The sequence below is a fragment of the Chenopodium album genome, chromosome 3 (assembly GCF_948465745.1).
Source record: "Chenopodium album chromosome 3, dcCheAlbu1.1, whole genome shotgun sequence".
In the NCBI taxonomy this organism is placed as follows: Eukaryota; Viridiplantae; Streptophyta; class Magnoliopsida; order Caryophyllales; family Amaranthaceae; genus Chenopodium; species Chenopodium album.
This window is the reverse complement of record NC_137836.1, coordinates 83,076,806-83,092,860: the sequence shown is the minus strand read 5'-3', so window position 1 is coordinate 83,092,860 and position 16,055 is coordinate 83,076,806. Positions and strand designations below refer to the sequence as shown.

Genomic DNA, 16,055 nt, shown 5'->3' with positions numbered 1-16,055 from the left:
CATTCTAAATATAGTCGTCACCACTAAGCTCAGTCCTTGGCACTCATATATAAGGAGAATGCGACAGAAAACGTAGTACTCTCATTGCGACTTTTAAAATGAAAAGTAAGAACTTATCTACTCATAGTTATTTGATAAAATCTCATCATTTTACAGAGTGTTTTAAATGAAAAAAGAATTAAAGCCTTATAAAGTTATAAATATCCTTTTAAAAACATGTCTAGCTAAAGATATGGTTCATTTCATTACCAAAGACATTAAGATGATAACTTCATTCTCAAAATCTCAAATTACAATTGAACTTCGATCTCATTATCGTCATTTATTACCACCTGCAAAACAGGTTATTACGACAACATTAGATCTTTAAAGCAGGCCATGAGCAAATTATTGATTAGTTTTTAGTTTTAGTAAATACCAAAAGTCCAAAAGAATTGACAGGGCTTGGTCAACAGGGCCCATGCTCAGGTCAAACCTGAACTAAGTCCAAACCTCACTTCTTTGACAACCACCCAAGCCTCATCCCCCTTGAAGGAATCAATGAATCGATGTCATTCTTTGCGATATTCTGGTACCATCATTACTGCACATAATCTTAAATTTAGATTTGATTGATTATCAATAAACTATGAAGAATAGAAACATGTCCTGCTATTTTGCGGAAAATAATATGTTTGAATCAAGAAATGGCTAATTTTATTTGTTAATATACAATATATTGTCTACAAATTTATGATTAAAATCTACTAATGTTTCCATCTAATTGATATACTAGTACTTTGATTGTAAACCAATGAATATTTGATATTTGAGGAATATCAAATTGTACTTGGAGTATATTAATCAATTATCACAATCATGCATTCATGATTAATCGCTACTGTACAATGTGTTCCAGTATTTTGACTATACTGTACCAGATTTTCTTTGACATAATAATTAACGTCCACTGTTTATAAAGAAAAGGTACAGAGCACATGGTGAAAATCAATAAACATCGTTGAAATTTAGTAATCAATTTACCATTGTTTAATCTCGAAACTAATCACCTTTTAACACTAGAGATATAGTACTTCTACGTAAAACAATGTGCTAGAAACTTATCTTTGACAATCTATATATATCCTTAACAAAACTTGGCCAACGTAGTTGGTAATTATATAGTTTTATTATTTATAGCGGTTTTGTAAATATCCCGTAGTTGTTAAAATTACCTTTGAATTAGAAGTCTAAAACCACCTTACATGTGATTTTCTGAGCCGTTAATCAAAGCCTGTCATTTTCACGATGGAACGATTAAAACCGCTATTGATACCAGTAGAGTTGTCAAAACTTCACCCGACTCGAAATACCGACTCAAATTCGATTATTAACCGATCCATCTGAACCCGAAAAAATGGTGACCCAAACCCGACCTGACCCGATCAGAAACCAACCCTAGACCCGAGTTGACCCGAGTATGTGAGACCCGAACCCGAACATGAACTGATATGGAGATGACCCGACCCGAATGTAACCCGCAAATTATTGACTTAAACCGAACCCGACTCAAACCTGAGAATTATCCTAACCCGTGAAAACCCGAATTAAACCCGACCTATTGTTCACCCGACCCGATTGTAACCCAACCTGTTATTAACCCGACCTAAACCTGATAAGAAGTATGACCCGACTCAAGCATGACCCAACCCAAACCCAACCCGCATAGGTTATGGAATTAATCTGAATTGACTCAACCCGAGTTGACCCGACCCACTCTTACCCTAACAAAACCCAACCCATTTACCCGAACTAACAAATCTACCCGATACCTCCAAAATTTCTCAACAAGCATGGATATTAGCCTTTATTTTTGGAATTTTTTTACTTTTTTTTCACCCGAAAATAAAAATTATCGAAATGTTTACCATGGTCCCTAATACTCTCCGGGACTCCAATTGGCTAGGTAGAACCATCCAATTTGCCTTTAAACGGCCAATTTACCAGTTTACAACTTGCACCGATTTCATTAACTCAAGCTTTCCACGAACATTTATGACAACATATAATGATCATATATGGATCCAAACGGCATTATATGACCCCGAGATGTATCCCCTAAAATCTCAATGCTTTTAGACACTAGGCCCCGAAACATTCGAAATTTCTCAAAAAACGTGGACATTAGCCTTCAATTCTGGAATTTTTTCTACTTTTTTTCACCCAGATATAAAAGTTTCCGAAATGTTTACCATGGTCCCAAATACCCTCCGGAAGTCCAATTGGGTGGGTAGAACCATCCAATTTGCCTTTAACGACCAATATACCGGTTTACATCTTACACCGATTTCATTAATTCAAGCCTACCACAAACATTTATGACAACAAATAATGATCATATATGGTTCCAAATGACATTATATGACCCCAAGATGTATTCCCTAGAATTTCAAGACTTTTCGACACCGTGCCCCGAAAACTCCAAAAATTCTCAATAAGCGTGGATATTAGCCTTCAATCTTGGAATTTTTTTTACATTTTCTTCGCCCGGAAATAAAATTTCCCGAAATATTTACCATGGTCCCTAATATCCTCCGGGAGTCCAATTAGGTGGGTGGAACCATCCTATTTGCCTTCGAACGGCCAATTTACCGGTTTAAAACTTACACCGATTAAATTAACACAATCCTACTACGAACATTTATGACAACTTATAATGATCATACATAGTTCCAAACGACATTATATGACCCCGAGATGTATCTTCTAAAATCTCAAAACTTTTCGATACCGGGCCTCGAAACATCCCAAATTTCTCAAAAAGCGAGGATTTCAATTTTGGAATTTTATTACTTTTTTCGCCTAGAAATAAAAATTGCCGAAATGTTTACCATGGTCTCTAATATCATTCGGGAGTCCAATTTGGTGAGTGGAACCATCCAATTTACCTTTAAACGACCAATTTACCGGTTTACAATTTTTTACCGATTTCATTAACTCAAGCCTACCACAAACATTTATAACAACAAATAATGATCATATATGGTTCCAAACGGCATTATATGACCCCGAGATATATACCCTAGAATTTCAAGACTTTCCGACACCGGGCCCCGAAACCTCCAAAATCTCTCAAAAAGTGTGGATATTAGCCTGTAATTTTGGAATTTTTTGACTTATTTTTGCCCAGAAATAAAAATTGCCGAAATGTTTACCATGGTACCTAATACCCTTCGAGATTTTTAATTGGGTGGGTGGAACCATCTAATTTGCCCTTAAACGGCTAATTTACCAGTTTAAACTTGCACCGGTTTCATTAACTCAAGCCTACCACGAACATTCATGACAACATATAATGATCCTTTATGATTCCCAACGGCATTATGTGACCCCGAGATGTATCCCCTAAAATCTCAACCTTATTGACACTAGGCCCCGAAACCTTCAAAATTTCTCAAAAAGCGTGGATATTAGCCTTTAATTTTGGAAATATTTGACCTTTTTTCGCCCAGAAATAAAAATTGCATAAATGTTTAACATAGTCCCTAATACTCTATGAGAGTCCAATTGAGTGGCTAGAACCATCCAATTTGCCTTTAAAGGCCAATTTACTGGTTTACAACTTGCGTCGATTTCGTTAAATCAAGCCTACCACAAACATTTATGACAACATATAATGATCATATATGGTTCCAAACGGCATTATATGACCCCGGGATGTATCCTCTAAAATCTAAAAGCTTTTCGACACCAGGCCCTTGAAACCTCTAAAATTTCTCAAAAAACGTGGATAATAGCCTTTGATTTTTGAATTTTTAGACTTTTTTTCGTCCAGAAATAATAATGGTCGAAATGTTTACCATGGTCCCCAATACCTTTCGGGAGTCCAATTGGGTGGATAAAACCATCCAATTTGTCTTTAAACGGTCTATTTACCGGTTTATAATTTGCACTGATTTCATAAACTCAAGCCCACCACGAACATTTATGACAACAAATAATGATCAAATATGGTTCCAAACGGCATTAAATGATCCCGAGATATATCCACTAGAATTTCAAGACTTTTCGACACCAGGCCCCGAAACCTCCAAAATTTCTCAAAAAGCGTGGATATTAGTCTTCAATTTTGGAATTTTTTGACTTTTTTCGCCCGGAAATAAGAATTTCCGAAATGTTTACCATGGTCCCTAATACCCTCCAGGAGTCTAATTGGGTTGGTGGAACCATCCAATTTGCCTTTAAACGACCAATTTAATTACCGGTTTACAACTAGCACGGATTTCATTAACTCAAGCCTACTACAAACATTAATGACAACATATAATGATCATATATGGTTCCAAACGTTATATATGACCCCGAGATGTATCCCCTAAAATATTAATACTTTTCTACACCGGGCCTCGAAACCTCTAAAATTTTTCAAAAAGCGTGGATATTGGCCTTCAATTTTGAAATTTTTTGATTTTTTTCGCCCGAAAATAAAAATTGCCGAAATGTTTATCATGGTCCCTAATACCCTTCAGGAGTCCAATTGGGTGGGTGGAACCATCCAATTTGCCTTTAAACAACCAATTTACCAGTTTACAACTTGAACCGATTTCATTAATTCAAGCCTACCACGAACATTTATGACAACAAATAATGATCATATATGGTTCTAAACGACATTATATGACCCCAAGATGTGTCCCATAGAAATTCAAGACTTTTGGACACCGGGCCCCGAAACCTTCAAAATTTCTCAAAAAACGTGAATATTAGCCTTTAATTTTGGAATTTTTTGACTTTTTTTCGCCTAAAAATAAAAATTCCCGAAATATTTACCATGGTCCCTAATACCCTCTGGGAGTTCAATTGGGTGTGTTGAACCATTCAATTTTCTTTTAAACAACCAATTTTTCAGTTTACAACTTGCACCGATTTACCGGTTTACAACGACCAATTTAACTAACTTGCACTGAACCCGATTTGAACCGAAATTGACTTAAACCCGTTTTAACCCGTCAAAATCCGAATTTAACCCGATTTGTTACTAACCTGACCTGAATTCAACCCGACCCGTTCCTAACCCGACCCGAATTTAACCCAACCTGTTACAAACCCAACTCGAAATCAACCTGACTTGTTATAAACCTGACCCTAATTCAACCCGACTTGTTATTAATTCGACCCAAATTTTATCAGACCTATTACTAACCCGAATAAAAAATTCAACCCGATCTGTTACTAATCCGACTCAAAATCAACACGACTTGTTATTGACCCGACAAAAATTCAACCCAAATTGTTCCTAATCCGATTTCAAATCACCTTAAATGCAATTTAGACCACCTTATTATTGTCTATCAAAGCATTTTGTCTAGGGTGACCAAGTCGGTCCAGGCCAACAAAAAAAAAAAAAGGAGCTTCATCCTCCAATTTAAGAGTTAAATATAGTAGTATATATATGTTGTATGGTCCAAGGAGATAATTATCTTCCTAAATTATAAACTATAGTTCCCTATTATATATATATTATATTCAAAGGAAATAATTAGCTTGATAAAAATGATAATTATCTATTTTATAGTTAGTGGAACCCGAATATGACCTGACTTGGAAATGACTCGACCTGATTGTAACCTGCAAATTATTGACTTGAATATAACCGACTTGAATCCAAGAATGACCCAACTTGGAAATGACACAACAGATTATAACCCGCAAATTATTGACTTGAACCCGAGAATGACCCGACCTGATTATAACCCGCAAATCACTAGTAGAATAAACGTAATGGCAAGCGGTTCAAACCCCCTAATGGCAAGCGGTTTTGAACCGCATGCGCTTAGGGGGCTTGCCAATAGCCATTTAAATGGCAAGCGGTTCCGAACCGCTTGCCATTACTAGAGAAAGGGCAGCGGTTTTGGCGCCAAACCGCTGCCCATTATGGGTATACAAAATTAAATTTTTTTTATTTTTTTTTTTATTTTTTTGTTTTTTTCACATAAATTGATACACAAACCACATATATGTAAAAACATTAATATTTTTATTAATTATTTGTTGTAATATTACATTTACATGAAAAAACAATTAATACAACAATAAAATTAATACAACTAATAAAATTAGCTCTATATAAAAATAAATAAAAAAATATACTTTCAAAAAAAAAAAAAACACCAGCCACGACCACCAACGCCACCGACCCACCACAATCCACACCATGACCCCCACAAATATCAGCACCACCACCCACCACGACCCTCACTAACACCAGAAGCCCTGACCCTGACCCACCCCGTACCTAGCCACCACCCTACACCTCCACCCTCCGTAACCCACAACCTACCCAAACAAAACCCACATCTCCACCCAAACCGTAACCCACCCACCACCCCACACCTCCAGCCAGCCCGTACCCACCCACCACCCCACACCTCCACCGTCCCTAACCCGCAACCCACCCAAGAAAAACACCAATTTTGACTTGAAAATTTGGTTTTAAAGGTCAAATTCGACCATGAAAACACTAGATCTAGAGTTTTCATGGTCGAATTTGACCTAAAAAACTTGAAAACCCACACGATTTGCACGAATTTGCTCAAAAATTGCTCGAAATTTTGCTCCAAAGCTGCTCGGAATTTTAGTCGAAATTATATGGGTTTTGGTCGAATTTGTTTGAAATTTATGCGGGTTTTGGTCGAGGAGAATGAGAAATGGAGATTGAGAGAGGAGAGTGAAATGAAGGGAGTGAGAAATGGAGGGAGGAGTGAGAACGAAAGAGATTGAGGGAGGAGTGAGAACGAAAGAGATTGAGAGGGCAGAGGGGAGAGTGAGAACTGAGAACTGAGAAAGAGAGGAGAGAGAGGAAGAGAGAGAGCGGCTGGAGTTGGTATTTAAAATGGGTAGGGTTTTTTTTTTAAAAGGCAAGCGGTTCACGGTACGAACCACTTGCCATTTGGGCTTTTGCAAGCGGTTCAGCCCAAACCGCTTGCCATTTACAATTATGCAAGCGGTTCAGCCCAAACCGCTTGCCATTTATAATTTTGGAAGCGGAATTGCATAACCGCTTGCCATTTGGGACTTCTCATTACATTTATTCTACTAGTGAATTATTGACTTGAACCGAACCCGACTCAAACCCGAGAACGACCTGACCTGATTCTAACCCGCAAATTATTGACTTAAATCGAACCCGACTCAAACCCGAGAATTACCCTAACCCATTTTAACCCGTGAAAACCCGAATTAAACCCGACCTATTGTTCACCCGACCCAAATGTAACCCGACCTGTTATTAACCTGACCTAAACCCGATAAGAAGTATGATCCGACGTGATCCGACGTGACCCGTGACCCAACCCAAATCCGACCCACATAGGTTATGGAATTAATTTGAATTGACTCGACCCGAGTTGACCCGACCCCCTCTTACCCTACCCAAACCCGACCCGTTTACTCGAATTGACAGCTGTCGATACAAGTAGTTTTTTTTTTTTTTTTTTGAAACCGTACAAGTAGCATTTTTCAAAGAGATTAAATTGATAGTTCCATTTATGATTTCTCAACTCCTTGAAAAAAATAAATAAAAACATAATAATTCATTTTAGATTATTACTCCGTCCATGATTTCTCAACTCCGTGAAAAAAATAAATAAAAACATAATAATTCATTTTAGATTATTACTCCGTCCATGATTTCTCAACTCCGTGAAAAAAATAAATAAAAACATAATAATTCATTTTAGATTATTACTCCGTCCGTAGCTAGACAGGTAAAACCGTAAAAGTTTAGTGTAATAAAAATGGAGAGAAACACCAGTATGTCCATTTTCAACATATAGCAACAGCTAACGAGCCAGCAGTTCAATAAGTTTTGTGCTTAGCCCGATAAAAACCCATCACTTCAAGACATAAGGTATTGGGCATTAGGATTTATGACTAATCAACGTTTGATGGATCTGCCTAGTTGGGGCTTGGGCCAACCTGTGCAGTGATGCCCCAACTTTGTTTCTTTTCCTTTTTTTTTTTTTTCGTTTTTTTTCTTTTGTTTCTTTTAAAGTTTAACTATAATTTGATTGCTAATGGCCTTTTTGAGTTATTGTAATTTTTTTTTTTCAAAGTCATATAGTATGTCATTTAATGAGTCAAAATTGATGGAACATATTAAAATTATTATAATTTTGAAAATTGACAATTGAAAAGCAGAAATAATTTTTTCTAGCTGTTCGGTTTGGATTTTTGTTTTCAAAAAACAGAAATTAAAAACAAAACATGATCACGAACACACCCTAAAAAAAGGAAAAATAATAATAATTTAAGATAATTGCATTAGATCAAGTTTGTTGTAAGTGATAATTCAATAAATGTCTAAAATTGCCGATTAATAAGAATAGATGGCCTCTTTTTGGCCATATGCTACACTATATCATACTGACTATTATAATATACTACCTCTGTTTCTTTTTAGTTGACATATATTCCTTTTTAGGAAGTTTTTTTTAGTTGACATGTTTCCTTTTGGGGTACCTTGCATTTACAAGCTACCCCACTTGCTTTTTCATTCGCTCTCACTCTCTCTCCTCTCTTTGATATATGTACCTAAATCAAACGCGTCAACTAAATAAAAACGGAAGAAGTACAAGTACTTATAGAATCATATTGGGAAAATAAAGGAATTCCCTACTCCCAAGCATTTTGTAGTTGGTGGGGCTCTAACTTGTGAATTCAAAGTAACAAGGTAAGTTCGTCACCAACTCCACTAAGCTTTGCTTGGAAAATTGATGTTGTAATTGTATTTTTCATTATCTAAAAAAAACACTACTCTGTATAAACTTGTATAATGTACACCAATATAAACTAAAGTTGGTGATGACATAATTATGGCACCATCAATGTAAAATCGTGGCCATAAATAAAGAAACCGATAACTTATCTTATGACATAACCACCAATGACCCACCTTGTCAATGCTTTTGAACCATAATTGTAATTGTATAAAATTAGAGGCTAAAATTTTTCACATCTCTTGGCACTTTTTTTTTTTTTTCCTTTTTTTTAGCCACAACTTTATTTTTTTTATACTAAATATTCTAAACCATAAAAGTTTTAGAAATTGTAAAAATTATACGTAGTACTAGACTAGCCATTACAATATGGCCGTAAGAGACAAGAGTCCCTTGACATAACTACAATTATTTAAACTTGATTAATTATGGTGACTTATTCACCCGTTTGATGTAACAACTATTGAAAGTGACAGAAAAGCTTTAGGTGAATGTGATATAAGTGGTCTATCTCTCTTATTATCCGAATTAAAACACCGAGCATCTAGATCCAATTTAATAAATTATTGCCGAATATTCTTTTCCAACTCACAAAAAGTCATACAATATTCACAACTAATTAATTTTGACCGACCAATATCTAAGATATTATACTAATTTATTATTCTAACATCATAAAAAATAAGTCTACTCAATATATGATCCATAATATTGAATTGGTACAAAATCTCTATGAAAATAATTGATGATAAAAGATGTCTTTTAGTTATTTCACTACAATATACGGAGTAATTCAACAAATTAACGTATTGTATTAAATTACGTAGTTAATGGTACGATTCAAAGCGTAAGATTTTTTTTTTTTTTTTCCTTTTTTACTACAATTAATTTAGAATCTGTCACCTTGATCTCGCTTGATTTGGACACAAACCCTTTATTAGATTTGTCAAAATATCCAGCAAATATGGATAAAGATTATAAAATTAAATTATCTATTGTTATGACGTATATTATATTATTATTATATTATTATTATTTATTGCACTAACTACGTATAATTGTATAATACTTGTATGAATTAAAAATATAATCAGGCTGTGGTATAATAATTGCTTAGGTAATGAGATTGTGGGTCTTTAACAGAGTAGCACGTGGAAGCACGTGTGAAATTTGTTAAGAGATAAAGAGTATTAAGTAACTAATCCAGGTTGCCCAACTTTGTTACCTACTGTTGTTAAGTGTTAGGCCAGAAAGTCCTATGATTTTAGGTACACTGCCTTTTAAAGCACTTTACTTTGTTGTTTTCTTACTTAAATATTTTCCCAGATTTCCAATTCTTCATCTTAAAGGATCTCAACACTTCTTGTCTGTTTATTTTCTGGTATATTCGTTTCTCCTGCAATTTACACCATAAATGGTATACTAATGTAGTACTACGTATGAGCTTACAACCACATTGATCATAAAGACTTTTCGATAATTGATGGCTGCCAAGAATACGACATTTTCAATATTTGCGTGTTAGATACTTTGAAGTAGAGAAGTTAAAAGATCTGTGTAAGATATACTCAAGTGATGGTGAATAAGAATACTTTCATCTAAATAAGAAATGAAATCAATTACATTTGAAGTGAATGTTCAATTACATCAACCTTACATGTGAAGTGAGCCTTAAGCATAATATAACAGACAATAGCAACAACGTAAGACCAGCTACAATAGAATTCCAAGATCAATTAAAAACAAGTGAATCATCTAAAACTACTCCTACAACCAACTATCCCTATTTCCCTAGAATTGAATAAAAACACCTCCAAATTCGGAAAAGAGGTGAGGAAATGGAGTGCAAACGAATTCCGTTAGCATAGCCCTTATTTCGTCAACCATTTACAAGCGCCAAGCGATTCCCCCCTCTCCAACCACGGAGATGGAGGTCGTGGCAAATGAGCCTTAGATCAATTACATGAATTTCCTACGGAACACCTCCCGCTTCAATCTCACTCCTCCCCCAGTCACTACTTTTTACATCACAACCCATTATCATCATCATCATCATCATCATAAACATAAAGTCAGAAGAGAAAATTAAAATCTAGACATACCATATCTAAAACTGAAATATATGTTTGTTCATTTCTATATATTTATAAAAATCCACAATATCCACCACCAGTAACCTCCCATGTTCTTGACTGTTTCAAAGGAGGAGGCAAGTGTCGGATGGTTGTTGTTTGAGCTGTTGCTTAGCTTGCTGTTGAGACCAGTAAGAATGGGCAGCTAACACCCTGTCCAGCAGCTCCTGAGGAACAGGCTCTCCCCTCCTTTGTTGAGGGGATATTCTTGCCGTGTGCACCAATGTTTTCCACTTATCCTGATTTTTACCCAAAAAAACCGATAAGCCTTTCGTCACGTGAGTCACCACAAAAGCGCATAAATTAATGAAAAACAAACAGCACATCTTTATCATTTAACAAAAGCAACAGATGATGTATTGATCTCACTTGTTTCATATTATATGATCACATAATTGTTCAGTGTCATTACTCATTAGTTTGTTAGGGGGAAAAGGCATAAAGTCTTGTGGAGGAAACCACCAAAGATTCCTTGCGGCAAATAAAAGATTATACTAGTATATAATTATATTAGACATCCCAATGATTTGATTGTTAATACACGCAACAATTTGTTGTACCGACTGTTGAAGAGTATAAACAATAAACTACGTGGGTCCAGATAGATAGAGTGAAGTACCAAACAAGACTAATCAAAACAAGGTAAATAACCAGCAAGATGATTCTATAGCTTGCCAAGAAATTTATTACCTTCAAATCAACGTAGGTTCGATGCTTCACGTTATCGAAAGCTCTTAGTTTAACATCCCGCCACCTAATTACAATCCCAATCGCAAAATTAATTAATAATTGCAATTTTAAAGAGTTTCGATGTAAGAAGGAATTTTGGGAAGTAAAAGGAAAAAACATACCTTCCAGTGCCAAGCTTCTCCACCGCTTGAACTAATGACTCAACTTCGGTTACAGAGAAAGGTCGACGAATTCTACGCTGTGCCATCTCGGATCGCTTAGATTTTTGGTGTGATGGAACAACGGCCAATGCTTGTGGAGTACCCTCGGGGAGGGCAACTAGAGCCCGAGAATCAACTGACCCTTTCTCTGCTGTGATTTCAGCAGGTGAGGGTGCTGAATCATGATCACTTTCTACAAAATTTCCCAAATTTGTCACAGGATGATCATGAGAAGCACCTTGATTATTAGCACTCAACGTAGGACACCTGAATAGAGAACACAAGGCGTAGAAGCTTGTCAAACCTATATCCAGAACCTAAGAACCATAGATAGCTACCTAAAAGCACACTACTATGGAGTATTCCACATAATTCTGCAACCTGTGACAACAAAAACCCAACAGCTTACCTTGATACAGGCTGAGGTAAATCAGTAGAAAGCAATAGAGAATTATCCTCGGAAGAAACAGGTGTGCTGATATGTGAAGGGTTTGGCTCCAGGGTGAAACCCAAAGATTCTACTTTATCATCATGACATATACCAGACTGCACAAGTGTTCTATTATCATCTCTAATCTTTTTTCCTTGAAGGCGCACCCCAACACGTAGTCCACCGCCAAGTAAGGCAGTCACAGCTTCCATTACTGTCCTCTGGAATCAGAGAAAAAAAAAATGTCAGGTGCAACTTTCTAACATTCATCAACTACATGAATCAATAAGAGTTTGCTTAGAAGTTGAAATACACAGGGTAAGACTCATAAATCAAAACATCTGATATCCCACAAGTATTTTCCATCTCAATAATCTAAAGGCAAACAGGCCCTAACACTTGCATATGCAAAAGGGAAGATCAAACTCAGGCAAAATAATTTCAAGGCAATACCAGTTACAGATAAACAGAATACAAAATCAATTTACCTTAAGAGATCCAACAGTAGCTGTCTCAGGCATCTCAATAAAAAGCTCCGGCACTCTGAAGGACTTGATCCTCAGCTTCACTGAGGAAAATGAACAGCATTTCACATAAATAAACTCTCTAAATGCAATGCTCAGTCAATTCGATATGAATTGCTCCATCGATTGATGACATACCGTGGGATTCCCTGGATGCAAAGGAGGTGCTCTGGCCAGCAACACATGATGAAGAACCATTACCTACAAGACAATGTATAATTAGCAGCAATTTGAGACACATAAATGCATAATAAACAACACATGTACCAGAGGCCACAACTCTATTCCTGACTGCACTGAAAGAACAGACAGTTTGATCAATGGCCCTATCAAGAACATCATACACACCTTTACATCCATCATCCACATCAGAATTCAATAATGAGCTATAGTGATAGAACTTCCTCTTCTTAAAAGGATAGATCCTCTGAGATCTCGGACGCTTATAACCAGTCCTCCTGCTGCGGTAAATGCAGCGTAATCCTGCAAATTTAACAAATACCATCAGCCTTCAAGCAATCAAATGATGCTAGAGCAAATAAATAACTTTAAAGGAGAATTAAGATACCAGTATCGGAATGATCTCCATCCTTAACTTTTGAAGCTAATCTCCAATGCTTGGAAGCCAACAGCTTCCTTATTCTACGGTCACCTATACGAGCAGGCAACCTAGCAGCTTTCATAGTGCTAGGTTGAGTACACTCAGAAGAATTTTCGTCATCATCTCTAGTAACTACTTTTACATTATTATCCCTACGAGGGGAAAGTGAAACACAAGGGTAGTGATCCACGCCTAAAGACAGTTTAATACTACAATCTGAGCTGGCAACTGCAGGAGAAATCCCATCGAAAAATTCAGGATCCTCAGAACAGTGCATATCAAGCCCGTTGCCAGACAATACCTCTCCTTTGCCATCATGTTCTTCCACAGATTCATTCACATTAGGAGTACAAGAATCGGTGTGACCAGGGGCGAAACCCTCTGTGTTCCTGGAAAGGCTACAGAAATCACTCTTGTCATCGTTCGTATCCATCTTAACAAGAAATTCATCCTTCTCTGTACAATGAGACGAAGTGATCACAGAGACTGGGGCTGGAGAAGAATCATTCTGAGGACCAGAATTTTCCTTCACATCGCAACCTTGGTCATGTACCTGTAATCCAAGCTCCAAATTAAGGGATGCAACTTCATTGCCGCCTTTAGTACAATGCTCGTCTTTCAGGGACAGAGTGCCCTCATCTTGTTCCTGCATAACGACATCTTGAATATCGCCCAGCTGGTCTTTTTCGATTGGCAAATTCTGAGAACTCTCTCCCTCGAGTAATTTCCCAGCTACAGTAGCCAATAAATCAAACGCACACAATTGATTGTCTACAGCAACAACTTTCTCACGAATCGGGCGTCTCTTCTGAAATTCGAGTTTATATAGATAACAAAATCTCAGCGTTCGTGAAGGGGATCAAATGGTGCAGCATATTAATACAACAGATAATTGAAAGGAAGTGAATTTACCCTAGAAGACCTCGCAGCTCTAGGGATGAAAGGCACCTGATATCCACTGAATCCGTAATCTAACCTCTTCTGCAACATATCGCGGAGAACATACCAGAGGAGTCTTCAATTCAATGCTATTATCAGCACCAACCCAACCGAATCGCGTCGAAAATAAATCTTATCCCAAGGCCAATTCTATGAATTCTGTTGCACAAAAGAGTCTATTAAAGCAAACACAACACAAAAATGTAAACAGAAAAATCCAAAACACATCACAAAAATGATCATTCAAACTATCAAAGAAAAAGATTCAAAATTCATATTTCATTAGGGCCCACCAACTTGATAGATTGATGATCATAATCAAGTTAGCCCAATTCAAAACGCAATTTTCATGATCAATCAGGAAGCAGTTATTTCATCATCCAAAACAGCAAAACCTTAAACTATAGCAACATCCTAAGATAGTAATATACATGAACATACTATGCTTAAAACTATTATACGACAAATTGTTCGATCATACCCATGAATTATTTTTCATCAAAAATTAACTGGAAAAAAAAAAAAGGGAAAGTAAAAAAACATATAATTGATGATCTAAAACCCTTTGGGAGGATGAAAAGCAAAATTGAAGCCTTTTTTTTTTTATAAAACCCCTAAAACCCACGATGTTACCACCAAATTTTCTGTAAAAAAAAAAAAAAAAAAGAAATTTTCAACCTTGGAAATTACTACTCCGTATAAAGATCACAACTTTCAAAGAAAACCCAGATCTTCAACATAATATCAAATTCAAAACCCAGAAAATCTGCATTGCCTCAGATCGAACCGATTGTAACCAGAATTCCCTAAATCAAACCCCAAACCCCCAATTAAACCCTGAAAACCAAATGAATTATATGAAGAAAAAAATCACCAAAAAAAAAAAAACAGCAACCAATTGTACAAACATTTGATGGGTAACAAAGAAATTTACAAATCTCTCACCTTTAAAACTTCAAATTCTCTGTTGGTTTGCTGTAAAACCCAGAAAATTTAGGTGGGTGTAAGATTTGGAATTTGTTCGGAGAAAACTAAGAAAATTCTAGAAAATCCTTCACGTTTTCCAATTTCTATCCATGATTAGCTTTTTTTTTTTCTCTAACAAAAAAAAATTTGATGGTAAAATTCTCTCTCTACAAAAAATTGTGGGTTTCTCTCTCCTTTATCTATATATCAAGAATACTTGATCGCCAAAACCCTCTGAAAACCACCCAACCTTTTTGCTTAAACCCCTGATCTTATACCATTGACCCCCTTTACCACTTTGTCCGGTTAAAAGTTACCCACTCACCGGTTATTCCCGGTTACCTCTTTTAAACTAGCTTTAGGAATGGTTATTCCAATTTTGGCTGACCCCACCATTTGTTTTCTTACCCTCTTATGATTTTGACTCGTGTCATTTGTGGTTTAATCGTGTGGGTATTATTGGCCCATACCTTCGAGAAAAACGTTGGGTCACGAAGAGAAGGAATTTCATTCTTTTTTATTTTTGGGTGATGGTGCATTTTGCATTTTTTTAATATTTTTTTTCCTATTTTAGGTATATTCGTATTATATTTCCCTCTAATTTGGATGGGTGGCTTTACATTTTATGAAAAAAAATATTGATGAATTTGCAAGTATTGTGTTATAGGACATTAGAATTTTTGGGAGTTACTAAATTAAAATATGAAAGATCTAAATTGTGTTTTGAATAAATTATGGTTCATGTGAATTGATTGTTTCAACTAACAAACTTTTAGCTAATTAATTAGTGGTTTCCTAATAAAGCAAAGCAACAATG

General features: G+C 36.1%; 1 protein-coding gene across 1 annotated transcript; it reads right to left on the bottom strand.

Moving 5' to 3' along the window:
- Positions 1-10,337: 10,337 nt before the first annotated feature.
- LOC145624563 (telomere repeat-binding protein 2-like) lies at positions 10,338-15,495 on the bottom strand. The gene is made up of 10 exons (XM_081677616.1): positions 15,218-15,495; positions 14,246-14,431; positions 13,301-14,141; positions 13,081-13,215; positions 12,871-12,933; positions 12,697-12,776; positions 12,188-12,429; positions 11,740-12,045; positions 11,579-11,642; positions 10,338-11,127 (listed from the first exon to the last, which is right to left on the bottom strand). The coding sequence occupies exons 2-10, from the start codon at positions 14,321-14,323 to the stop codon at positions 10,954-10,956; spliced, it is 1,983 nt and encodes a 660-aa protein (XP_081533742.1). The 5' UTR covers positions 14,324-14,431; positions 15,218-15,495; the 3' UTR covers positions 10,338-10,953.
- Between the last annotated feature and the right edge of the window lie 560 nt (positions 15,496-16,055).